Source organism: Pygocentrus nattereri, chromosome 15 (assembly GCF_015220715.1).
Source record: "Pygocentrus nattereri isolate fPygNat1 chromosome 15, fPygNat1.pri, whole genome shotgun sequence".
NCBI classification, from domain to species: Eukaryota; Metazoa; Chordata; class Actinopteri; order Characiformes; family Serrasalmidae; genus Pygocentrus; species Pygocentrus nattereri.
Genome location: NC_051225.1, coordinates 33,448,992 through 33,474,787, shown reverse-complemented (window position 1 = coordinate 33,474,787; position 25,796 = coordinate 33,448,992). Strand labels below are relative to the sequence as shown.

Below are 25,796 nucleotides of genomic sequence, written 5' to 3'. Positions count from 1 at the left end.
GAATTAACATAGCTCCAGAAAATGATTAACAGCGAGCTGCAGAGGCGTCCAAATGGCAGAACAGTCCCTAAAACCGTGACAGCTAGCTTCTAATGATCTGTTCAGCAGTTCTATATTCTATATAACCTGAGTCCTGAATTCCAAGTGAATAAAGATTTCTTTGAACACTAAAGTTTAACCTGAAAGAGTCATGTGGTTCTTTAACTCCACTGTTGTGTCCTTCAAAGCTCCAGCTCAAAATGCACCAGCAGTTTAACCTAAACTGAATTACTGTGTCATTAAATATCATACATCCACCACTAGATGCTTCATATCAAGGTAAATGAGGATTACCTTAATCTTGCTAAAGACATGGTTTTACTTTAAGTTTTAGGCAAATTTTTCATAATTGATGTGCATTTTCAGCTTGGATATTTTAATATTCCATACCAAGCCCCATATACCTTCCATCATACTGTTTTGGGACTTCATGACATTTTAATTTTATGCTATATAGCTTAATTAAGCACACTGAAATACAATACTCAACTAGAGGAAGCGCTGTTAATACTATTATGACTCAGAGGGAAACTGTAACAGACATGCATTTCATCTTAGCAAGCATTTATTCTTCATTTCCCCACCCCTACCCAAGAAATAAAGAAGGAGAGAAAGAAAACGGGACTCTTCCAGTCACAATGATGTTGCTTGGCCTTGGGTTCGCAGTCCGATGTCGAGGCAAGCGAAGCGGCCTCAGGCTGTTCAATGCAGCAACTTGTGGCTTCTGTTGAATCATTGCTCCTCAGGTGAAGTGGGCCTTTTGGAGAGGCATCAACAGGTACCTGTGCACAGGGTTGTCTCACTCACTGAGCAGCACTCCACGATAAACCCCTTCCTTGAGACAAGTCATTCCATCCACTCAATGTTGTCAGCTAGTCATTTAAAAAAACACCATGGATACTTCTTTGAGTGAGTGAGTGTGTGTATATTTTAAATTACGTGTACACAGGCTCAGTGACATACACAGACTCTGTACAATTTACATTGCTGTGTTAGGTTAGGCCAGGAATAAATAGGCTGTAAACTTGAAAGCTATAATATGACGAAATATGTTCTTGTTTTGCAGTGGGCTGATGACATAAACTGACATGAACTAAACTTCTTAAAGTGAGCCTCACTATTAAAGTGAGACTAAACTGCTGCCTGGCTAATGACAGAGCCCATGATGTTCAATTACCAATTCTACATCTGGTTGAAGGCATGCACTCCAACAATAAGAACTGGCCTTTTTTGAGCAGTGATTACGAAGCCACCTTCATATGTCCTTTGAAGCACTGCATGTCCTTAAATGGTTTATGCTCATGACATTGCTGTTCCTGCCATACTTTCAGTTTCACTTACTTTCGCTGTAGTGACAGCCGCAAACTGCACCATCACCCAGAAATGCAGACACCCTAATTAACCTCTTGGACCCTTTGAATGTCTGAAAATCTAAATTCTCTGGTGTCCCTGAAAATAAACTTGTTTCGACATTATGTCTGTTAGGTTACAATAACAAACAAATTACAAAACAAACAAATTCAGGTAAAGTCTTCTGTCTATTGTTAATTAATCGAGATATGCAGCACAAGTCTGTCCCAGGATAGCACTGAAGCAGACTGATTTACCCAGTTGGTCCTTCATAGCCTAGCAACTGTAACTTTGCCTAGGATACCTCTGAAAATCTTTACAACATGCATGCTTGTAAATCTAAAATCAGCAAGAGATTGGTGGAAAGAGTGCGTTGTTGCTCATTTCACAAAGACACAAGAGATGTGTAAGATCTACAGTGAATGTGTGGAAGAGTACATCATCAAACTAGAATTCTTTCCAAAAGAAGAATTGTTAAACCAAACGTGTTGCCTTCAAAGATAGCATCTGACTCACTATGGTGAGTAAGTTAGCAGCCAGCCAGCGCTCGTGTAGCCAGCCAACATGGGACCCCCATACAAGGGGGGATTTTGCACATGGGGTAACATGATGCTGTCAACTGATTCTCATTAACAGGTCTCTATTTGATATTTTTAATGTCAGATCATTACTGAAAACTGCAAAATACAGAATTAAAAATGCAGTTAACTAAATGACTGTTACAAACCTCAAATGTCTGTGGTTATTTAATTGCTGCAATAAATTAGTGTACAGCACTGTCAGCTTAGCATGCTAGCGGTTGTAACTGAATAAACAAATGACACTTATGATACAAAAATGTTTTTGCAGAAAACATTGCTATGTAATATTAACTGTATTGCAGCAAACACTGTCTTATGTTGTTGTTTGTCAGGTAAAGGTAAGTGTAATTGTGGTATTCTGTGTCTGGGAGTGGGTTTAGTTAGTGTGGGGTCGTTGTGACCGTGAGGGTGATATGTATAGCTGGTGGTGATCTCTATAGATGATATATATGTTGGTGGGTCAGCGTTGTGAAGAGAGAGGAGGTGCATCTTTCATTGTGATGCCCAGAACTGGGACAGTGTGCACCCAGGGACTTGGCTTGAGCTGGTTGTTCAGTTGAGGAGGGTTATGTGAAATGGTTCATGAAAATAACTATTCCCAACTTTGTTTTACATTTGTACAGCTTGGTTATGGTTATGTCAGTGTCCGGCGCAGTCTCTGTCTGGGAGCACCCTACAGGACTGACATGCACACAGCACAAACACTTGACACTTAAAAAAGCTACTGACTACAGAGAGAAAAAAATGCATTAATATGCCATAATGTCGTATTTTGTGTGAAATTGAGTTTTACAAATATAACACAAATCGTATAAAAATTGGCATAAGAAATGGAACATGCACAGTTCTACTCTTACCTGATCCGTAGTGAATTTAAGTATTTGTTTAACTGATTCGTTTTTGTCTCGCATAATAAACCATGTACCCAAATGCATAAATTACCGTGTGAAACACGGGCAAACATACACTAGATATTTCTACGTTGGAACGTTCTAGAAAACATTCCATTTTTAGTTAGTGGACTACCTAGAAAACAAGCAGTCGATTTGAGACGCAGCCCAGGATTTGTGTTTGGAACGCGGCCACAGCGCCTCCTCAGTTTCCGGAGTCAGGAAGGCGCAGCTTTGAGGAAACCGATGCTGACTTTCCTTACTTACTTAGTGTTTCTCACAGAAACCATTTTCATTTCACACTTTTGTAGGGATTCACAGAAACTGGCGCAATAGAAGAAGTTGAATTATCTCTTGTTTTTCCCTGTTTTTGCCACCTGCAGATGCTAACGCTAACTAACGTTTGTTGTTTAACCTAGCTAGGTTAACTTAGCAACCGAGCACTAAGTTCGAAGGGGTCTATAGAAACAGCGATGGTAAAACACACCACGCACCTTTGTGGAGTTTTATTCCTGCTGTGTTTGCTGTTCGGAGATTTTGTCTTTGGATGGTTTCATTACGGCAGTCAGGGCAAAACCCAACAACAACAACAACAACAGCACACAGCGGACAGCTTGGAGCAGAGCTGCCTGTGTCATGTGAGTACAATGCGGATGAATTACAACCTACAATAAACCAAAAAACTCACATTAGCATTTTATTATTAACTTTATCATAGCTAGTAATTTGTATTCAGACCGTATTTGTCATGCGGTGCATCCTTCTCGCATTTTCTAATGTCACATTTGACGTCATTTTGTATCTTATATGGCTCCACGAAGAAGTCAGTTTTTTGTTCGAATTAGCCCGTTCCACCTTAAATGGTGCTGGAGTAAATGCAGTGCCATTTAAGTTGGAACGGGAAACTTCACGGATCATTAATGCTAGCAGTACGTATATAGGTATGAACGCAGTCGATTCATGTCATATTTGCCAAATGATCGGAGCTTAGTAGTTAATAACTGAGCACGTTTCTTTGATGTATTTGAATATTAAGGTGTAATTAAGTGTGCAGACCCAATTCAGAGATGCCGAGAAACCTTTTCCACTGTTAATTCTACGAGCGTGCTCATTTAGATGCATTTCGCAAGTAAAAATTACAACATTTAATCGATTGTACACGCATGTTTAAAAAAAAAAAGCTTCTGCATCTAAACCACACTGAGCCACAGAATCCAAACTGACCATTTACTCAGCGTGTTGTTGTCTGATTGGCTCAGTGAAGTTTCGTGATAGACGGAATTCTGGGATTTGTAGTTTTTACTACGTTACGTCGCGGCTCCTTTTAATAATGTAGCCGCTGTTGAAAAACTACAGCGCGGGAGGCGGGGCTTCACGTGACGCGATCTTTGTTATGGAGGCGTGTACGACTTCAAGACATGTGGCTGTAAGTGGCAGCTCATTAGGCGAACTCTCCCTCCCTTTCCAAAGTTGGGTTTATATACAGCAGGTCTAGAAGGTGCCTTGCCTCTGATTCTGTTAGGAGATGACAGCCGTTAAGACCAGGACCAGTGCAGAACTTCGCTGTTAAACGAGACTGGCAAAAGTTTAATATGCCTGGAGACAGATGCAGCCTGTGGAGGACAGCCTTTCTTGCCATCAGCCTTTTTGGACTTTTGCAGTCACGCCAGATCGCACAGGGTGTAAGACCAATAATCTGATCTACTTTGAATACATAGAATGGAACATTACTCTCTTTATACTGTGCATTTTTAAAAAAACCTAGCTCTTTTTTTCTGTAGTTTAAATTATGTTTGCTGTCCTGAATTGTCTTAACTGTTACAGGGCAGATCCGCCAATGTTTCAAACATATGTTGAGATGTGAATAGTCATTCAGAGTGGTTTGATGTAAAATGGTACATTACAATAGTGGTGATAGGAACCAGGGGTCATGATGACTACAGTGCAAAAATAGCTTTTTTCCCTATCCAGTATTGCCAGAGAGCCTGTATGTGTCTTCTGAGTGTTCTGTAATGTTAATACCAGTAAAATAGTAGTAAATATAATACAGTAGGCTTTTTTGGGAACTATTTTGCCTAAGAACATCCTCCTCTCCACCATTAATGTATTTTAGGCCGAAACTTTATCTCCAAACTATTGTAAAATATTGTTTCGGGCATCTGTGTTTGTAAGAGTTTTGTGTGATAACCTACTATGTGGGAGCTTTTAGAGGTGTTATCCTTTTTAGACACCTGGTTCTTATCAACACCACTTTGAACATTTATGGCTCTGTAAGTTTCTCTATTACTTTGAAAGAATTTGTGTCTTAATGCACATGATTGTGAACAGTTGGAATTCCCCTTTTTATTGGTTAGGATGTAATTGTATAGATATATAATGAATTCAGGAACCTGTTGCATTGATTGGACGGAGGTGTTAATTATTTAAGCGATGTCCGTTTCAAATACCAATGCAAAGCCTGTTGCACAAAGCAGCTGTCTATTTATAATGCATAAAGCCAGATAAAGAAATGTAGATGGTATTGAATGAGAAAGGAGAAAGTAGGTTTGGAAGTGTACTTTTTTAGGTTGTTGAATCGAGTATAATTTGTGTAAAGTCTTAATAGAGACTTTAATAGCGCGTACTTCAATATACAGAATTCAGATTAACTGAAAAAAAATTTAATTTCCTGTGTTTTGTTTGTTGCATATCCACTTCTGCTGTTTCACTTTCCTTTTTTTAAAATATCTTGTCAGTTGACGGGCGTCTTGGACGACTGTTTCTGCGACATCGAGAGCATCGATGTCTTCAACAACTTCAAGATTTTTCCACTCATGCAGAAGCTTATTGATCGAGATTTCTTTAGATATTACCGGGTAAGTTAATCACTTCCTAACAAGCACTTTTGTCACTGTCCTTTGTCACTAAAGGCAATTTGCAATACATTTTGATTATTGCAAATTATCGTTCCAAGTCACTACAGTGTCTCTCCTTGTCCAGGTGCTTCAGTCTAGTCGTTAACCTCCTGATTTGCATTTTTCCTGTGGCTTGCTCCTTGCTCCTCCTGTAGCACTGTATTCCTGTATTGTGTCCCTCTTGTAATGAACAGGCTAGAATGAATTCCAAAAATGGTTCCAAGTTGCTTAAGTGAATCCTATGTCAGTGTATCAGGTTCTTTAGAGCTAAAACCTGGTTTTATATTTAGTAGTATCTAAATTAATCTTTTTCCACACTGCTTGCACCAGTTCACACAAGAAAGCACCTGCTGATTTCGATCGTGATATTACCCAGCACCTGCAAGTCTCAGAGCGTTAAATGATTCATCCAATTTACCCGAAGCTTAAAGGAACAGATTTAGGAGATTCATATATATGCACGAGTCGTGGGCTGCTGTGGCAAAGTGGCGTGCTTTTAGGGGTCCTTTCACTGTAAAGGAATAAGTGCTGGTGATGCAACTGTGGAGGAAATGGCTCTGAGCGAGAGATCGCTATATGAAAGAGAAATGGGGCTAATCCACGTCAACTCTCACAATTCTTTCACTAACAAAAATCCTGTTGATGTGCTGCTCTAAGGCTTGATGGAAATGACAATAGTTATATAATTGATATATAACATATAATATATAATTGTTTATATAGTGAAAACCCTACTGGCTCCAGTAGTTTTAGTTAAACAGCACTTTACTGACTGCTATGGTTGTCAGTTATCCACTGTTATTTGTGAAGTATTACTCTCACTACTCAATTGTCTAATTTCTTCGCATTCAAATAAACAGGCGAAATTCACCAGGTCTTAAACGGCCCATAGTATTTTATTTTTTCCCTGAGGTCCACTTATGATGTTAGATATGAATAATGTTCTCCTTACCTCCTTGTTGTGGCTGTTTTTGGTATGTAACCCACACAAAAAGATGTTTGCGTGTTTTTATGTACCCAAAACAGGCATAATACATTTTTGCATGAACATTTTCCAACCTCTTGTCTTATCTTTAGAATGAAATGGGCTAAATTTAGTAAGCAGTCTGGCCTGAAACACTCCTTAAAATGCCAATATGAATGGGCGGGGCTTAAATGCTGTAGTCTGAATAAGTGAATATATATTAATTTTTTGTTTTATTGGTAGCATTTCTGAAACAATGAATTCAAAACAGGACATTATTTTGCAGCTTAGTTTCCATATATGGAGTGTGTGGACTGAGGGGTGAACAATATGGTTTTAATACTTTTAAAAGTGTTTATATACTATGTAACTTTTATTACAATGAAAGCAAGGGAAATTTGGTTTTCAGTAAAATGTGTCCTTCAAATATTGTAATTCTGGGAACATAACATTTATCATTCTTAGCAGTTTTCTCGGTTTGTATGTATGCAGATGTTTCAGAGTAACCCCAAAGCAAATCCATGCAATATAGGTCAACTGATGTTTTGGTTGGGCTCTGGTTGGATAGTGTAGAGGTTAACACCTCTGCCTTCTACGCTGTAGACTGGGGTTCAATCCCCGACCAGGGCAAGCACCCTACACTATACCAATAAGGGTCCTTGGGCAAGACTCCTAACACCACCTTGGCCTACCTGTGTAAAATGATCAAATTATAAGTCGATCTGGATAAGAGCGTCAGCCAAATGCCATAAATGTAAATGTAAATGGTATGCACTGTGATTATTTTGACAATGATGCAGTCATTCATTGTTCATGGCTTCTGTCCTTAGGTAAACCTCAAGCGGCCCTGTCCATTCTGGCCTGATGACAGCCACTGTGCCATTAAGGACTGCCAAGTGGAACCTTGCCCAGAGGTCAGAGTTCAACACGTTTCACAGAATTGAGCAGAAAATACATATTTTATAAAATTTGTCAGAAACCATTAATTGGAAATGGCAGTCATGTTATTGCTGTTACAGGTTAATTGTACTGTTATTGTAAAGACTTTTTTTCATGAGGCTGTTGCACTCTTTGCATGAAGTTTTCTTCATTTGCTGTGTTTTACATCATGCAGAGCAAGATACCAGTTGGGATTAAATCAGGCAACTATAATAAGGTGAGAGAATCTCTGGAGAACATGCTCCCGTTAGTAAACAAGGTTTACATGGTAATAAATTCTCTAATTACTTGACATTTGCAAACAATGCAGCAGAATCCATGTCACACAACTTCCTTTAGTAACTGTCCCTGTGAAATTTGAAGTTGACTATAGATCCATATATTTAAAGAGATCATTTATTTGATTTTCCCAATTGTAATGGAAGCTTATAGCCACCTGTTAGTGCTGTGTAAACTCAATGTTTAAATCATCACACACTTGCTTCAGACTGTGTCAGGATGTTGAGCAGTTTCAAAGTAGAGTTGCTTTTGTGTATGAACAGAATTACGGACAAAACACACACAAGCAAGTCCATTAGAGATCACTTAATATGGTTTAAGGCAGAGCTGTGATAATTTAGACTTTCACGTTGCACAAGCCTGACAGGTGGCAAGAAGTTTCAGTCACATCACATCTACAGTGCAAAATTAATGAAACAAACTTTGGTCCCCATGTGTCTCGGCTGATCGAGTGCATTTTGCTGTAAGGGGAAAATTGTACACATAAAATTTCTGGCCGCCAAAAACAAAAGTCAAGATAACATGCAGGTGGAAATGGATGCACTTTTGATTCATATCCCAGGTAATTAAATGGTTTACTTGAGATACAGTATTGTGCAAAAGTTTTAGGCTCCAGAGAAAGTTGTATTTAAAAGCTGAGCAGTAAGCAATTTCACTCAAAGAACATAAATACAATAATGATTCATTTTATGTATGTTAAAAATTAAATCCACCAATTTTTCAAAATGTATGTGTAATTCAATTATTGAGAGGCAAACAATCAATCAGAGTGGTTTGGTATGAAATGGTTCACTTTAGAGAAACTTAATGACTCTGATTTCTTTACAGTGGTGGTGATAGGAACCAAGGGTCACCATGACTACAACACAGTTATTTTATTTATTATCCAAAACCGCCAGTGACCCTACATGTGCCGTCTGAGTATTTATATATACTGTTATATAATACTGGTAAAATATTGAAAAATCAGTTTTCTAAGCTGTTTTGCCTTATAACACCCTGCATGTATCTCTCTGCCGTGAATGCATTTATTAAAAAAATGTTTTAGGCTATAATCCTTGTTCAAAACAGAACAAATCAGAAATTAGAGCATCATATATCAAATTATTGTTAATTATAATTATTTTATGTAATAACTTTCTGTAAGAGAACTTTTGCAGGCTTTATATACAACTGGTAAACATTTATATTGTAATGGTTTAAATTTGCAGAAATTGGTGGAATTCCCCGTTAATGTTTTCAGGAAACAATTTCCAAACTTCTTACTGAGGCAGATTGATATTTTATTTGTTGTTATCATCCAATATCTAGTTTGGCTAATCAGTGCTTCATTAAATGAAATCAGGAGTAAATGAACTAATTATGTCATGGCTGAGGGCATCAAGGAGATATCTGAACCTGAACTAGCTCACAAGAAGTCAACTACTTTTTGAAAGTCTTTCTTTTTTTATTATTTATTTATTAGTGTTTGGTTTGCATTTCTCATGCTATACAGTATATTTACAAGCAAAAACACACTTCTTGCCCAGTTTTAAACAGTTTGCCTAGGGCCCTTAGACTTTTGCACAGTACTGTATATTAAAAACTATTAATAACATATTCTTTATGCAAACAAAAGCTGAAGTAGAAAGTGGTACATTTCTGTCCTGCGATCAGGATAGGATTTTAAGTGTGTTTTGTTTGTTGTAAGCCTGCAGGTTTGTGTAATGAAGCAGAAAGTTAAGGATAGCCACACTTGTTCTAGCACTTAGTGTTGAGTCAGCGCACAGCACTCTTCTAACACTCACTGTTTGCTCTGTAATGCGTGTGCTGTGACATCTGGCTGTGTGATAGCAGTCAAGGTCAGGCAGGCTGTGTTTCACTTGAGTTGATTTGCACGTACAGCGTTTAACAAACAACAAGCAGGTCTCAGTTAGAGATGAGACAATTGCACTTTTTTGATGCTGATATTGAAACCTGATCTGACATTTTAGATGAGCCTCTAAAAGTGGAAGAACTACACAGCTAACAGCATCACATCACACAGCGTGAGTGAGTGACACTTCAGGATAGATTTGTTATGGAACTGGAACACATTCATTCTTTTTTCCCCTCCAATATACAGTCCAGCGTTTTCTGCAGGTATTGGCTCGATGCAGATGCCTTTTGATACAGACATGCCATCTCCAGTCTTAAATTCTTCAAAAAACCTTTGCTAAGACTGTGACTGACAAATGATTAAAATTATTAATCATGATTAATTACATTCTTTTGTGTGGTTAATTGTGATTAATCTAATTTTTCTTACAACCCCAATTCTGAAAAAGTTGGGACGCTGTGCACAATGTAAATAAAAACAAAATGCAATGATGTGCAAATCATTTAAACCTTATATGTAATTGGAAATAGCATAAAGACAACATAGAAATTTTGAAACTAAGAAATTGTATTGTTATAGGAAAAATATATTGCCATTTTGGATTTGATGCCATCAACATGTTCCAAAAAAGTTGGGACGGGGGCAACAAAAGACTAGGAAAGTTGTGTAAATGCTAAAAAAAAAAATAAAAAAAAACCTGGAGATTTATTGGCAACAGTCCAGTAACATGACTGGGTATAAAAGAGCATCTCAGAGAGGCGGAGTCTTTCAGGAGTAAAGATGAGGAGGGGTTCATCACTCTGTGAAAGCCGCTCCCAGGCCAACTTGGATTGCTCTAATCTGACCCCAAATTAAGATTTTATCCACTTAAAAAGCAGTGCATATGAATAAGCTTCACCAGAATTTATTACTTTCATCTTTATAGCGGTCACATGAACCTGAACATGAAAACCGCAAACTGTTCACTCATCACTGACGTCCAATGAGAGCAATGACTTAATGTTCTAAATACTGAGTGTCGATATCATATATATTACAGTACAGTCTCGACATATGTGAGTGATAAACAAATGCAGTAGCTGGAAATAACTGGTTTTATCAAGAGCGACATCAGTAGAACCTGTTATTTAAAGCTGTATTTGAACGAGAAGGATTCGGTCACGGAGCCAGTCATTAAAAGAGGGCAGGCTTCAGAGTGGAACTGTGGATGGTTCAATGGGCCATATTTGATAAAGGCATTACCAATGTTAAAAAAATGAATGGTGCTCTTAATTTATTTTCATGTTAATATTACTCGTTAAACCTGTCTTCTGTCATGATTGCTTAATAGTTATTTCACCACATCAATGATTGCCTTTTCTTTTCCCTTTTTTTGTTTTAAGTTTGTACTCATTATGTAGATGCTTTTCTTGGTTTATTTTATTCCTCATACAGTTGTCAAATTACATATTGTGTTGATTTTCTAAGTTATAATAAGTTTACAACGAGCAGACATAAGTTTTAGAGTTTAATGAATTGAAAAAAATGTGCAAAATGTGGCATAACTTTAGCCCAGGCCACATTTTGTTTTATTTTTCTCCTATTAAGTTCAGGAATTGAAAATTACAAAGATGATTTTCAGCTAGAAAATCCCCAGATGTGTTATTTGACTGAAGCACCCAAACTTTTGCATACAACTGCGTGTTCAGTGCTTGGAGCGTTGTTCTTTGTACTATTTTTACTTTCTCTTTCACTTATTTCCTGTTTGTTTGTTCATATTGTGTGACCATATGAACTGCAGTTCCACAGATGTCTACTCATCCATCTGACTCTACATAGTCACCAGTAGTTAGCCATTATGTTTTGTTGGCTTTAAAATGTTTAGTCTGTGATTTTAAAATGCTTAGCTTGTGATTTTCTCTTTTCAAGGAGTTCCTGTGTAACTTTTTATGTAAAGTGTCTCTGCAGTGTATTCTCAGTGCCCGCTCTGACATTGATCTTTTCTCCTGGCAGTATTCCCAGGCTGCGAACACTATCAGAGACATTAAGGAGTGTGAGCAGGCTCATGAGCTGGGTGCCATTAACAGCACACTGAGGTATGTAGTTAACACGGGCACTTGACCGTCCTATTCCTGTCCTACTATTAGCTGCAGTCATGCACTTGTTCATAAGCATGCAGTAAGTGTACAGTTTGTATCAGCAATATTTCTGATACGTTTTCCTCCATGCTGTCTACAGTAATCAGAGTAAGGAGGCGTTTGAGGACTGGGCACACCATGACGACGCCCAGGATCACTTCTGCGGGCTGGATGGTAAGACTGCTCTAGACTTTATGCATTCAGAAGTAGGGGTGTGTGATATGTTATTATTATAAATTACATTAGTGATTCAAAACTAAACCTGTCACAGTTATTAGATAATCGTCTGATCGCAGTTATTTGATGCGATGCATAAATGCTGTTGGTTAATCCGACTGGGGTGCATTTTTCTCTGTTGTGTTGATGGACAAGCAAGAATAATGAAAGAAAACTGAAAACACATTTAATGAGACTAGGTTCTACCTTTCGGTTGGTACTATAACACAGCGGTGAGTGATGTTTGTTTATTTATTTGAGTTTGAGTTTTATTTAAATATATCTGCTTGGAAGCAAGACAGTTAATCAAGCAGTTGGACAGTTTAGGCATACAGAAAATTAAATAACTGAACCCAATTGTTTGTATGGCAGTATTATTGGACTGAAAAAGCTGTCAATAAATAAATAAACCGAAAAGGCTGTTAATAGTTAAATACCAGTTTACACAAAATTAATTTACTGAAACAGTTACAGTGCATTCCACAACAGAGAATTGTTGGTCAATCAAGGCAAAGATTTTTTTTTTACTTTTTATATTTATTTGCTTTGGCACGATTGCTTGTGATTTTTTTTTTTTTTTTTTTTCCCCCACTATTTCAAACACTGTGGCTACAGTCAGGACCAGGACTTTACTTTCTGCTTCTGTTGTTTTGTTGTATTCTGTATATGAAGCATTATGTGTTCAAGTGGAATCGAACCTCTCTGTAGTAAAGAAGAGATTTTAAAACGCTTGTCTAATTTCCCTCATAGGAACTGTGGAATAGTTTAACACAGCCATCATTGTCACTATTTATCTGCTACTGCTGAGATTGTTTAAATGAGAGCAAAGCATTTTAATCACTATTTCTCATTTTTAGTACCATTAAAAACAGCCTAAGATTTTGACACCTCATAATAGGCCTGTTTCATTTTCTGACAAAAGACCACAAGTACAGTTTTTGAATATTTTTAGCTGCAGAATTTTCAGTACTTTCAATAATACCGGCTAATTGCATGCTTCATAAAAAAATTGAGATTTAGACCAGTTGTAGAGAGAGAGCAGCCAGTCGTGTCGCCGTCTGTATAGTATAAACTGTATAGTAATAAAGAGCTTTAAGTTAAGTGATACTTTTTTAAACCCACAAACGGGGAAATTTAACCCATCCGTGAAGTGAAACACCACATACACACTAGGGGGCAGGGGCCCGGAGCAGTGGGCAGCCCTATCCACGGTGCCCAGGGAGCAGTTGGGGGTTAGGTGTCTTGCTCAAGGACACCTCAGTCATGGACTGTCGGCACTTGGGATTGAACCGGCAACCTTCCGGTCACAGGGCCAGTTCCCTAACCTCCAGCCCACCACTGCCCCCAAATGACTGCCTTTATGCTGCGAATTCCCAAAAGTAATCATATTTGTCTCAATATGTCTCAGAAATATCTCAGAACATTTGTGTTTTTATTTTTCGTTTTTACCATGTTTGTATTTTTTATACGGATGGATAAAGATAAGTTTCCTCATAAGTCATTAATGAGGTCTTAAACAATTCTGACATTGAGATCACATCAAAAAACAAAAAACACAAAGCCTGTCATTTTTATTAATAGGAATAATAATAGTGGGCTGGAGTTCCAGTTAAGAAAAGCTGCAATAACAGTAACATATAGGCTGTCTACAGTAAGCTTAAGCCAGCAAGAACAAAGTCAGCCTACAAGCTTCAGAGCAGTTTTTTTTTTCGGACATTACCACGTAACCTGCCATTCTCAAACAACAGCAAGGAGCCACTGAAGCAACAGCCTCTCAGTGTTTATGGCTCTTGTTTCCGAAGCAACAGCACACAGTGTTTTATTGGTGGCTCTCACTCAGATCACAAACCTATGCCGTCACATCCTAAAAAATGATAATTCTTAGTATTTCTTTTTCCAATTAGGTGCTACTGTTTTGCTGGTGCATTGTCTGTTCCAACTTCTTAGCAAACTAAGCTAAAAAGCTCAGTACTGTGATGTTTTGTGTTTGATGTATTTTGTTTAGGATGCTGCTGTATTACTAACTCCTACTCAGGAGACCTTCTTCTCTGTTAGAGACTTTAAATAGAGATGACGGGTCTTCTGATTACATGGGTCATTTCATGGGTGTGTTTTTAATCCTGGCGATCTTCTTTGGTGTAATGCAGCACACAAACTCTTTCGTTGTTCTGTAGACGAGACCTCTCCAGATGCTGAGTATGTGGATCTGCGGCTGAATCCTGAACGCTATACTGGATATAAAGGGCCCTCCGCATGGAGGGTGTGGAACAGCATCTATGAGGAGAATTGTTTCAAGTGAGTCATCTGCACTTATAGAATAGAAAAATCTAATCATGAATATCTTGAATAAAACTCGTCTTCCTCAGTACACATTTAAACCAATGGCACAATGTTTCCCAATAATGATTGAATTGAAGCACTTCACTTAAAGGGGAATTCCCTATTTTATTATTATTTTTTAAATTTTAGCCATTTAACCATTTGAGGTGTAAACAAAGTCATTCATTGTAGTTTGATCAGAAATGGTTTATTGCAGAATATTGAATGCTAATGCTGTCGATAAGCATTTCATGTAATAAAGTTCTGTGAAGGAGCTTTTAGAGGTATTAAGCTCTTTGAACATGTGGTTCTTGTCACCACCACTGTGAACACTTCTGACTTGGTATTTCTCTAGAATGACACATCAGTGTAGTTTAGAATTTGAGAGCTTTTTAGAAATTTAAAGGTGTGTAAATTTCTTAATATCTCTAATTTATTATATATGTCATATCCATTTTCAGGCCAAGATCAGTGTATCGGCCTCTTAACCCTCTGGCCCCAAGTCGTGGTGAGTTAGATCTCTTTGTTTCATTTTGAAAACTCTCTTCCTTAGACTTGTAGAACATACTTTTAAGGTACAAGTGCTATCATTGGAGTGGTACCCTAAAGGGAAAATCTTCAGTACCTTTAGTTAGGGAACATACCTGTAGCGTAATCCATTGTAGATATATTTTATTAAATTGCATTGAACCCATAATCTCACAGATTAATGTCTCTCAGCTTTTAATGTATTTTTCTATTTATCTGTTTATCTAAGATAAAGTTAATATGTCTATTTTTGTATTTAATATTTGTTTGTTTTTATGAGCCATAATATCTCTTTCACCAAACTTCTCTTAATTGTTGTTAAACAGGCTGTTTCGTTACTATGCCTTTAAGACTAACATATGTAGATGAGCTCTGTTCTGATTGGCTGACTGATTGTGCTTCATTCAAGACAGTTTTTGCACTTTAGCTTCTATGTATGGACTGGAAAGTGACTGATACGTTTTAAAACATTAACAAAGGGAGCAGTTGTGGACTGGAGGTTAGGGTACCAGCCCTGTGACTGGAAGGTCACCGGTTCGATCCCCTTGGCTGACAGTCCGTGACTGAAGTGCCTTTGAGCAAGTCACCTAACCCCCAATTGGTCCCCGGGCGCCTTGGATAGGGCTACCCACCACTCCGGGCAAATGTGCTGCACCCTGATGTGTGTGTTTGCTAGTGTGCGTGCATGTGAGTGTTTCACTGCACGGATGGTCTAATTCCACAGTGTGCGAACACAGTTGACAAATGGTGCTAAATTAAACTAAATGTTTACATATGTACTTTTTTTACTTGTCAAAGAAAACTGCTCGGGTTTTCAGCCTACTGAATAAGGCATGGCTCGCGGGGGACTTTTCAGTCCTCTTTCTCTTCAGCTCAGCCGGCTCGGTTCCGCTCAGGTCAGCTCTGCTCTCGCGCCTTCACGGTCTCCTTCTCTCTCAGGGCTCTGCCGTCCTATTGAAGGAAGAGATAACTATAAGTAGGCTGGCAGAAACAAGGCACAGGTCAGCATCATCAGCTACTTAGCCCGCTGGTTCAGCCAGACCTGCTTCTCCGTCCCGCATTTAACGCTCGGCCACGCCCCCTTCTCCACAACATACTATAACCCGTTTAAGATTTGGGACATTTAAGTTAAGAAAAAAGTAAAAATGTGCATCTGGGGGAAGTGTAGGTTGTGCACCTTTAAAGAACGCAATTGGACCGTAATGACACTGAACCTAAATGTACCTTTGAACTGTGTACCTATAATTTTCCTACTCTTTTTGACAGTGTATGCATTGGCATTTTCTAAAAATTGTATCATTGTTTATAAGTTTTGTCTTAATCACTCTTTATTTCCTCCTCTGTTTTAGGTGATGATGATGGTGAGTTATTTTGCACATATTTAGTTTGACAACATTACTGTGAATATATTAATATTAATCTTTTTATATCTTAGCTTATTAGTCTGAGCACTATCTTTCAGCTATAATCAACACGCTTTATTCTGGGCTATTGGGTCCATATGGGTTGAGGTGAGAGAGAGGCATTTGCTCCCATGCTGACATTACTGTCTGTGTTGACTTTGTTCTCACAGGTGAAGGCTTTTACAAATGGCTGGAAGGTAATTGGATCTTTCTCATCCATATCACCACATATGCACAGACTGACCTGAGACTGTCTGCAAACACAACACTGCTGAGCTCACTAACACACACAGATACTCACATTCAGGGATAATTCAGGGATTAGACTACAGAACAAGCCTCCCTTTGTAAACTGGTCAGTGTAATATTCTATTTTTTGTCAACACCCCTCGAAATGGATCCCTCCATCTCTCAGTGATCCTTTTTCCCCCATTATAAGAATCACTTCAGTCCTCTTTAACAAAGACCTTATATAGGTCTCTCAGAGAGGGGGCACTGGAGGGGGAGTTATGTTAATAGTACTCTGGTTGGGGAAGCTAGAGATGCCACGTTTACCAAAGATCTTCACAACTGCACTGTGGTTGCAGCAAATTATTTGATTTAATCTGCTAATTCTAAACATTTTGCCTTTCTTGGTGGTGTCATAACCCCTCTCCTTCAAAGTTTGGCCTGTGAAATAAGTGATTTTTCTCTTTTGTGGTGCAGCAGAACAATAGAAGCCTCATCAGCCCTGTGCTTTACGTTGGGTATTGCAATTGTCAGAAAGGCAGCATGTGTGTTAGAGTGCTTTCTTTTTTTACGCTGCCCTCTGTCCAGAATTAAAAATGTAACTATTGCTACTTGTAAATATACTCACTTGTCTCATGTGGTGGTACCATCATAGTCCTATGAGTGAGATTTTACAGCTTAAATGCTAAGAAATCCTCCTGATGTTGTATCATAAAGGTGGGAGGGACTTTTGAAAAGTGCTTTAGGACAGATGCTTGAGGGGCAGATTTATTGTAATGCTTTTTTTCCATGCTAACTGGCCACGCAGAAGAAAGCCAAATAGCTCAAGTTACTTTACAGAGTTACTGTTGGGATCTGAATTTATTATGGGGATTCCCAACAGTCCTATAGTGTGTTTGCATAATGTATGATGGGTGTTGTAGTGAGAGAACATTGATCAATGAAAGCTCTAAAAGGATACAAAATTGTGAATTCTTTCAAACCAGTAGGGCTGAGGGATGCAATGCTGCACAATGTATACACATATAACATAGCAACATATTGAATGCTAATTTTTGGCCAGAATCACCCTTTAAGTTAAGTGCTGCTCAGTCGTTGATGACTGAATGGCTATGTTGCAGCCTTAAAAGGCAGACATATGAATATGAAACATTTGAAGAGTGAAGTATAACAAACTTGTGTATTATTCTGATTTTGTCATCCAAGGTCAATATTTGTTTGTGTATGCTTTCTGTTTTAGTGATGTTGGCCATTCTAATGTGTGTAAATTGTGCATGTGCCTGTGTGCTGCAGGGCTGTGTCTGGAGAAGAGAGTGTTTTACAGGCTCATCTCTGGCCTCCACAGCAGCATAAACATCCACCTGTGTGCTGAAAACCTCCTGGATGGTAAGTGTCAAATGCTTACTCAGTGATGTCAAAGCTTAATTGCTAATGGTAACCCAGTATTTGTGTTAGTGACGTACAATACGGCGCAGAAGTCTTACATCAGCCAAGAAGATTGTTTAACTTTATCTATGCAGTACGTGTATTTTTGATTGTAAAACACTGTATTTGAATAGATTCAAATAAACATTAGTGCGGTAAAAAGTAGGCTGACTGTCTTTGAATTGTTAGTAAAGTTATCTCTAACACATTTATGGACTTGGTTTCTCTTTTCCTTAATGAACAAATCCATGCCATCAATGACTGTAGCTGCAGTTCCACCAGCAGCAAGCCTGATTTAACTTAATAAAATGTTGATTTATGAAGGATTAATGAAAAAAATTGATTAGATAAATATATTGCAGGTGGGGCTATTTTATTAACATGATAAATGTAGTTGTTTATGCATTTGTGAGCATATTGTGGACATCTGTATTTAAAAATGATTTTTATTTAGATTTAGTGCAACACAGTATGGGAAATTTTGAATATAAATCATTATACTTGTGATTAGTTTTTGATGACCGTTTTTAAAAGTGAAATATTATGATGTATGTTATTCTGGTTAAGTAAGCTGATATGTCATTTTTACATATCATTTTAGTGCAGCAATGTGCACAGAAAAACTATGGAAACAAAGCTACACTCTGAAAATTCCAGTTTTTAACCCTTGTGCTGCCTCTGTAGTCGTGTTGATCTGCTATTCTGCTGTGTTCTGTCAACTGCTGCTGTTCTATCACTTCTGTCTCTTGTCTGCTGTGTGTTTTCCATGCAGAAGGTTGGGGAAAGCCAATATGGGGGCCGAACGTTCACGAGTTCCGCCGCCGCTTTGGTTCAGCCGAGACTAAAGGAGAAGGAACTCGCTGGTTAAAGAACCTCTACTTCCTGTACCTGATCGAGCTGAGAGCGCTATCCAAGGTGGCCCCATACTTCGAGCGTGCCTTCATTAACTTGTACACAGGAAACTCTCAGGAGGACTCGATTACCAAGGAACTGCTGCTGCTGATTTTTAATGAGACCAAGTGAGAGCCAGCAACTGATTCATCATACAGCACATTCATTAAGTACAAAGGCATTGCAGACTGCAGAGTAATAATTGCAGTTCTGGTAATTAGGGTAAATCCCTGACCTTAAAGTGATCCAAGTTGATCACTATTCTTCAGGAATCATTTATTTTTTTGGAATTTCATGTCTGACAAAAGCCTGAGAATTTTATTATGGGCTACTAAAATAAGCACATATGTTACTGAAGATTATTAAGTTGGCGTAATAAAGCAAACTTAAAGTTTGTTCATGAACTTTTCCCTTATTATTATAATCAATTCTAAGTTTTCAGACTTTATGCAGTTGAATTACCATCTTCAGATTAATAGAGCATGATGTTTTATTCAAATACTTTTAATAATTTGTTGTTGTTCAGTAAAAACTCATTTAATTTTTGCAACAACTCGTATGTGGCAGATGCAAACTAAAAGGCATTGAGCCTTATCAGCCTGAGCTGTATCAGTATGCCATGTAGAACTAAAATACAAATTCTCTCTCTGCCTCTCTGCCTCTCTGCCTCTCTGCCTCTCCCCCTCTCCCCCTCTTTCCTTCTCTCCCACTCTCTCCCTCTCTTCCCTATCAGAGCTTTCCCCATGCACTTTGATGAGAGCTCCATGTTTGCAGGCCACAAAATGGAAGCAAAAAGACTGAAGGTGAGTAAGTGCTCTTTGCAAATGCAGTTTACTTCCCTTCAGAATACATGCAGTGTATTCTCAAAACAACTGATGTAAAAGGATAATCTCACTTGCAATTCTGTCTCACTCACAGGAGCCGCAGTTTGCTGCTAAAAAAGTAAACTAGAAAGCTTTTAGTGACTTCCCCTCTTCATCACTGTACTGTGACACACAGTACCTGATGCTTTAACAGGCTAGAGTCACATCTATTTAAAAAAAAAAAATTCTCAGTCCTGCAGTAATAAAGCGGCCTTGTGGCCTGAATTTCATGGTGAATTTCATTAATTAAAATGCTCTTTTTTATGTTTAGTCAGAGCATGCAAACGTAAGAAATTAGTTTTATTTATTTATTTATTTATTTTTATTTTAACAAACATCATTTCCCTTGTCTCTCCATCACAGGAGGAGTTCAGGCTTCATTTTAAGAACATTTCCCGCATAATGGACTGTGTGGGCTGCAGTAAATGTCGACTGTGGGGAACGTTACAGGTAGGTGAAAGTGTTTCTCTTATTCTGAGAAATCCTTCCAAATGTGTTCTGCAGTCCCTGCCTAGCTCTGAACTTTACCTTTACCTATTTTTGCATAATTCAATTGATAGGTTTATTGTCATATTTGTAAGGTACATTTTTGAATATACAAGGTTAATTTAGTTATCTTTTATTGTAACTTATGTTGCCAGATAATGATTCAGTAATTGTTTTACTGGTTTCGGAAAATATTCTGCCAATAGACAGATAACCACTATATGTTCAAAAGTTTGTGGAATTCACTTCACTTGTTAGTCACCCACTGCTGACATAGGAGTTTAAAGGTATCCACAGCTTGTATAATGTCCATAGAAAAGCACTGACAATAGTACATGATGCTCTGGAGGAACCGTACATGAGCCAAGGTCGCTATGTCTAAGGCCAAGTGTCAGCTAGAGTGGTATGAAGCCTTCAGCCCTTGGCTGTGGAGCAGTGGAACTATATTCTCTGGATTGATGGAGCTCAATACATCTGGGATGGGATTGTGTCCAGAACTGACTTTCCAACATCACCAATGCTCTTGCTGCTGAATGCAATCAGATCCTCATAGCAATGTTCCACTATGTAGTTTAAAGCCTTTGACGAAGAGTAGAGACAGTTACTGCAGCAGAGTGAGGCAAACTTCTAATATTCTAATATATATATATATATATATATATATATATATATATATATATATATATATATATATATTCTTGATTTTGGAAGAAACACTGGATGAGCGGGTGTCACAAACTTTTGGCCATATAAATGTAGTTTCTATAGAGTACAATTGTATAAAACAAGTATAAAAATTCTACATATACTTATTACACTACATACATTGACAACATTTTTTTTTTCACTTACCAAGATATAATTTTTGGCAGATATAGTTGTTTTTGAATTTTGACATGAACACACTAAACAGCACATTAGCTTTAGAACAGCTTCAGGGCACACCTTACAGCCAAAAGCTGCTGTTTCCCTCCATCAGACCCAGGGGCTGGGCACGGCCCTGAAGATCCTCTTCTCTGAGAAAGAAATCAAGAACCTTCCAGAAAACAGTCCCTCCAAGGGCTTCCAACTCACACGCCAGGAGATTGTAGCTTTGCTCAATGCTTTTGGGAGGTGAGTTTTAAAGTTCTTTTAATTGATTATTCTTTATTTTCCTAACTCTAGTTTATTTAACTCTAGTTTTGTCATTGAGGTTTGAGTTTGATGTCTCTCAGTGTTTAATCAAAAACTTGCTCCACTCCAAAAATGAAATAAAAACAGCTCTACCGTCCAGATGATTCAGGCATTATACGTTTCTCATTAACACTTTTCCACCATTTCAAGATTCAAGAGTTTTATTGTCATATGCACAGCAGAACAAGCAGTTACTCTGTACAGTGAAATTCTTACTTTGCTGTTCCTCCATTCACCAAATATAATCTTAAGAGAATAAAAAAAAGAAAATATAAGAATAACTCTGAAAACAGTAGAAAAAAGTAAAAGTAAAAATGTACTGTATGTGCAAAGTTAAAACAAAAATTAATAGTTACACGTGCGTATGTGCAAATATGTAGAGCAGCTGTTCATAAAGTGCATCAAGTAATGGATGTAAACAGTGAACAATACTGTTCTGTGCATGTAACAGATGTAAACAGTGTTGTTCTAACAGCAGCAGTACAGTGTAGGTAAGGTGCAGTTATTGAGTGCGAGGTTAAACCAGTCAGACTGGGAGGGGGAAGAGGTAGTAAGTGAGGTGTTCACCAGCCTGATGGCCTGTGAATAGAAACTGTTGGTACTCTAATACTCTAGTACTGTTTCATACTCTAATACTCAGGCTAATGTGCTGCTGACACCATTCTTACTTCAGGTTTGTTTCTGAATAGTTCTTCCTTTTCTTTGATGGAAAAGGCACATTTAGAAATGATTGTGATTGGCTGAGAGGCATGTCAGTCATAATTTTGTAAACGGTCCATAGATCTGCATTTGATTATAAAGAGAATGCTGCAGGACTCTATTTGCTATCTGCAAACATCCAGAGTGAAGTGCTTGCTGGTAAAACAGGAAAGGCAAAACGCCACATTTTAGTTTCACTTCTTTTATTATTCCCTTTTCAGGAGATTGAAAAATTCTAATCATTTAAAGTGCATCTATAAATGAAAAAATAGACTACTCTTACTACTGCCTAAAATAGAGTGAATATTACATGAAAACCGCTAGGAAGCAAACATTAACCCGGCAGGTACATGCTATTGGCCTTTTCTCATCAAAGCCAGGCAGCATGCATGTGTGTACACACACACACACACACACACACACACACACACACACACACACACACACACCCACACCTTATTTATTTATTTATGTAGTTATCTATCACCTGTCTTATCAGATTGGTTGTTGTGTTTACCTACTTGCCAACTGTATGCATTAAATTGCACCTTAGAATCATGTCCTGCTTTTAAGAGGGACTGGATTTGCTTTTTTCTCTGTCTTTAGACTCTCCACCAGCATTAAAGAGCTCCATAACTTCAGGACCCTTCTGAAGGACCAGAGGTAACACACATCCAGGCCACCAGGTGGCGCCTGCCCAGAGGACACTGCAATAGTCTTATCTTCCTCAGAGTAAGGCCTCTATCAGGGACTTCAGGATTGATATCTGGCCAACAGAACCCTCCCCCACTGCTCCGCTCTGCTGCCCAACTGGCTGTAAACCACTGCAAACCAGACTCATGCTAGCTGTCAGCTTCTAACGTAGTAAGAATAACAGCCAGCGCTCAGAGCATCCACAGATTTTTTTCACTTTTGTTTTTCACAGTGATTTCAGGTTTTTAGCTCCTTTTCAAAGCCCCCTCCAAAAAACACCTCTCAATGTCTATTCCTTTTTAACATACTTGTGCATTTGCAGTACACATGGAGTGCGAGAGTGAGAATAGGAGCATTACACGTGCGTTTATAAATGTGGCAGTTTGTTAATTATATACTGTCATGCTGAAGTATTTACCTCTTTAACACAGATACCTGGCAATGATATCAGATAAATTCTCAGTTCATTTTAAGCATTGTAAATGTGCACAAGTGAGTTTGTATTTTTTCATCTGAGCAGAAAACCTGTCACAGTGTTATACCTCAAAATAGCTCGGTTTCTCTTCGAGCCATTTAATTTGATTTGTGAATTATGAATTTAACTTGTGAATGATACATATTTCGCCAGTAAGCAGCAGGTTTGAATCACAGGTTTTCATTCTCTGCCACCAACACTATCAGTCAATAGTTTGGACACACACTCTTAAATATGGCTTAAATTCTTGAAAAGCTGTTCTTAACAAATTTATATGAAAGAGGTCATGCCTGTCTGTGAATTTAGTCCCTAAATTAACTGTTTAAATTATTATAGATTAGTGATATTGGAACTGGGAATCAATGCAGATTTCCAAAATTCTTCATGTACTTACCTGCCAGTGCTGATGCCAGTACATAATTGTATACAAAAGTTTGGGTACCCCTGGTCAAATGAAACACGTAAAATCTGGCCCATGCAAAGGTGAAGGCACATGTTAAGTGTTTTATTAAATTTTTTACAGTATGTAAAAATCAGCCAATGCATAGAAATTTTGCATATTTGCACTAATGTATAATAAGTGAGTTCCCTGTAGAGGATGTCCTAACTTATTTTTCACTTAGGAAATAAACATAACATGTGATTTGACCAGAAATTAGAAATGCAGTAAAGTGAAACAAAACCAGATATTTTAGCAAATGAGTGCAATAAATATATTCTCAGATATCAGTTTGAAAATTGGCTGCGTTTAAGAATCTAAAATAAAGTCTAAATTTGCCTTAGAAAAGCCTTCTATGAGTAGATGTGTCTAAACTTTTGACTGGTACTGATAATGCTGTCTGTAAGAAGGAAATGTAGCATTGCAATGTTACAAACTTGAGCAACTTATAACAAGCAGTTAACAGGCTTTGCCTGTTGTCACTCAGCTCATTATCAATGGCTTAAATTGAAGCAGGTTTAGCAATGACGCCGAATTCAGATTATAAAACTAAATTTTATCAATATACCAAAATAGTAATCATGATGTGTATCATGCTATTTATTTAGTTTACTGAGGTTTGATAGAACTGACTCTGTGAACCAGCACTGCAATATGTAGAAACTGCTAGCAAAAAATTTCATAACATCGCTGTCAGAATAAAACCTCAGAAAAAATGGATCCTCTGTCCTGTGATCTCCCAGAAACCTTAGACAGCTGTGCATCACATAGGAACTTTTGTCGTAAAGAAATAGGCAGTTCTTTAGTGTTCTTTAAGTACTGGTGAAACTCTTGGTGTATATATACACTCAGAAGTACTATCATAATAAAAATGTATTGTGATAACAATATCGTCATTGGGGCAGTCGTGGACTGGAGGTCAGGGATCTGGCCCTGTGACCGGAAGGTTGCCGGTTCGATCCCCAGGGCCGACAGTCCATGACTGAGGTGTCCTTGAGCAAGACACCTAACCCCCAACTGCTCCCCGGGCGCCGTGGATAGGGCTGCCCACCGCTCCGGGCAAGTGTGCTCACTGCCCCTAGTGTGTGTGTGATAACTAGTGTGTATGTGGTGTTTCTCTTCACGGATGGGTTAAATGCAGAGGTGGAATTTCCCTGGATGTGGGATCAAAAAAGTATCACTTAATCTTAATTTAAAAAACTTAATCTTAATATTGCCCACCCTTAATTGAAATCTTTTACAGAGGACAGAGATCCTCTGTAATGAAGTCCATTTCTAGAATAAGTGATTTTCTGTATCAGTGTTGAATAACCTGATGCATGGCTTACTGTATTGTGCTGGTTCTGCAAGACCCGATGATGTTTGAAAAGTGCTTCAGATAATTTTTTTGGCAGCTCACAGACATCAAATCTTCCCTCTTTTGGACTTCCTGCTTATGCTGTAGACACGTGAGTGCTTCTATCGGTTTATTTTTGACTTCACTAGGATTATTTATAGCGTTCAGTGTGAAGTATGCGTGTGTGCGAGTGAGCTGTGGGTGCTTCTATTGAATGGTTTGTCAAACTGCTGTACCAGAAAAGTCTGCTAAATTCAGTTCTCTATTACAGTGCGATTTGGACCAAAGACTTTTATTTTTCCGCTGACCCTTTGTTGCTTCCTTCTTGATCGTAGATCATTTTAAGTATGTAAGTGGATGCTTCGATATGTTTTGTGCTACTTTGTTGTGATTTTTGGTTTGTGCACAGTGTGACTGATGCAGTACTGCGAAAAGACAATTATTCATAGACCACTCTTCATTTATTTCATTTTTTTAGTCAAATGGCGAGTTACTCAGAACATATACTCAATATAAAATGACACAAAACGTCTCAAAATTAAATATAGTTTTGAGTTTATTCAGTATTTAATGTTTCATCCATTACCTTTATTACAGCTTCTATTCTTGTCAGGAGACTCGAGACTCCGGTGATTTTTGAGATCTGGACTCTGGAGTAATCAGTCCATTGTTTGATTTGCACATATTCTTCTTTTTGCCCGTCTTCATTTC

General features: G+C 38.1%; 1 protein-coding gene and 1 long non-coding RNA gene across 7 annotated transcripts; one reads left to right on the top strand and one right to left on the bottom strand.

The window, feature by feature from the left end:
• Positions 1–582: 582 nt before the first annotated feature.
• On the bottom strand, positions 583–3,050 carry LOC119265264. The gene is made up of 2 exons (XR_005131540.1): positions 2,828–3,050; positions 583–821 (listed from the first exon to the last, which is right to left on the bottom strand). It is a non-coding gene; the product is annotated as an uncharacterized LOC119265264 (long non-coding RNA).
• A 34-nt stretch (positions 3,051–3,084) lies between these two features.
• ero1b (endoplasmic reticulum oxidoreductase 1 beta) lies at positions 3,085–24,668 on the top strand. 6 transcript variants are annotated; one of them, XM_017702452.2, is made up of 17 exons: positions 3,361–3,498; positions 4,350–4,542; positions 5,596–5,715; positions 7,549–7,632; positions 7,833–7,874; positions 11,787–11,869; positions 12,012–12,085; positions 14,302–14,422; positions 14,908–14,954; positions 16,324–16,335; positions 16,548–16,574; positions 17,899–17,991; positions 18,803–19,049; positions 19,655–19,724; positions 20,148–20,234; positions 21,250–21,383; positions 22,749–24,668. In XM_017702452.2, the coding sequence occupies exons 2-17, from the start codon at positions 4,453–4,455 to the stop codon at positions 22,807–22,809; spliced, it is 1,392 nt and encodes a 463-aa protein (XP_017557941.1). In that variant the 5' UTR covers positions 3,361–3,498; positions 4,350–4,452; the 3' UTR covers positions 22,810–24,668. The 6 variants fall into 6 exon arrangements, with proteins under 6 accessions (XP_017557937.1, XP_017557936.1, XP_017557941.1 ...); XM_017702453.2 differs by having other exon boundaries at positions 3,419–3,498; positions 4,383–4,542; XM_017702450.2 differs by having other exon boundaries at positions 3,423–3,498; positions 4,347–4,542.
• Positions 24,669–25,796: the final 1,128 nt, after the last annotated feature.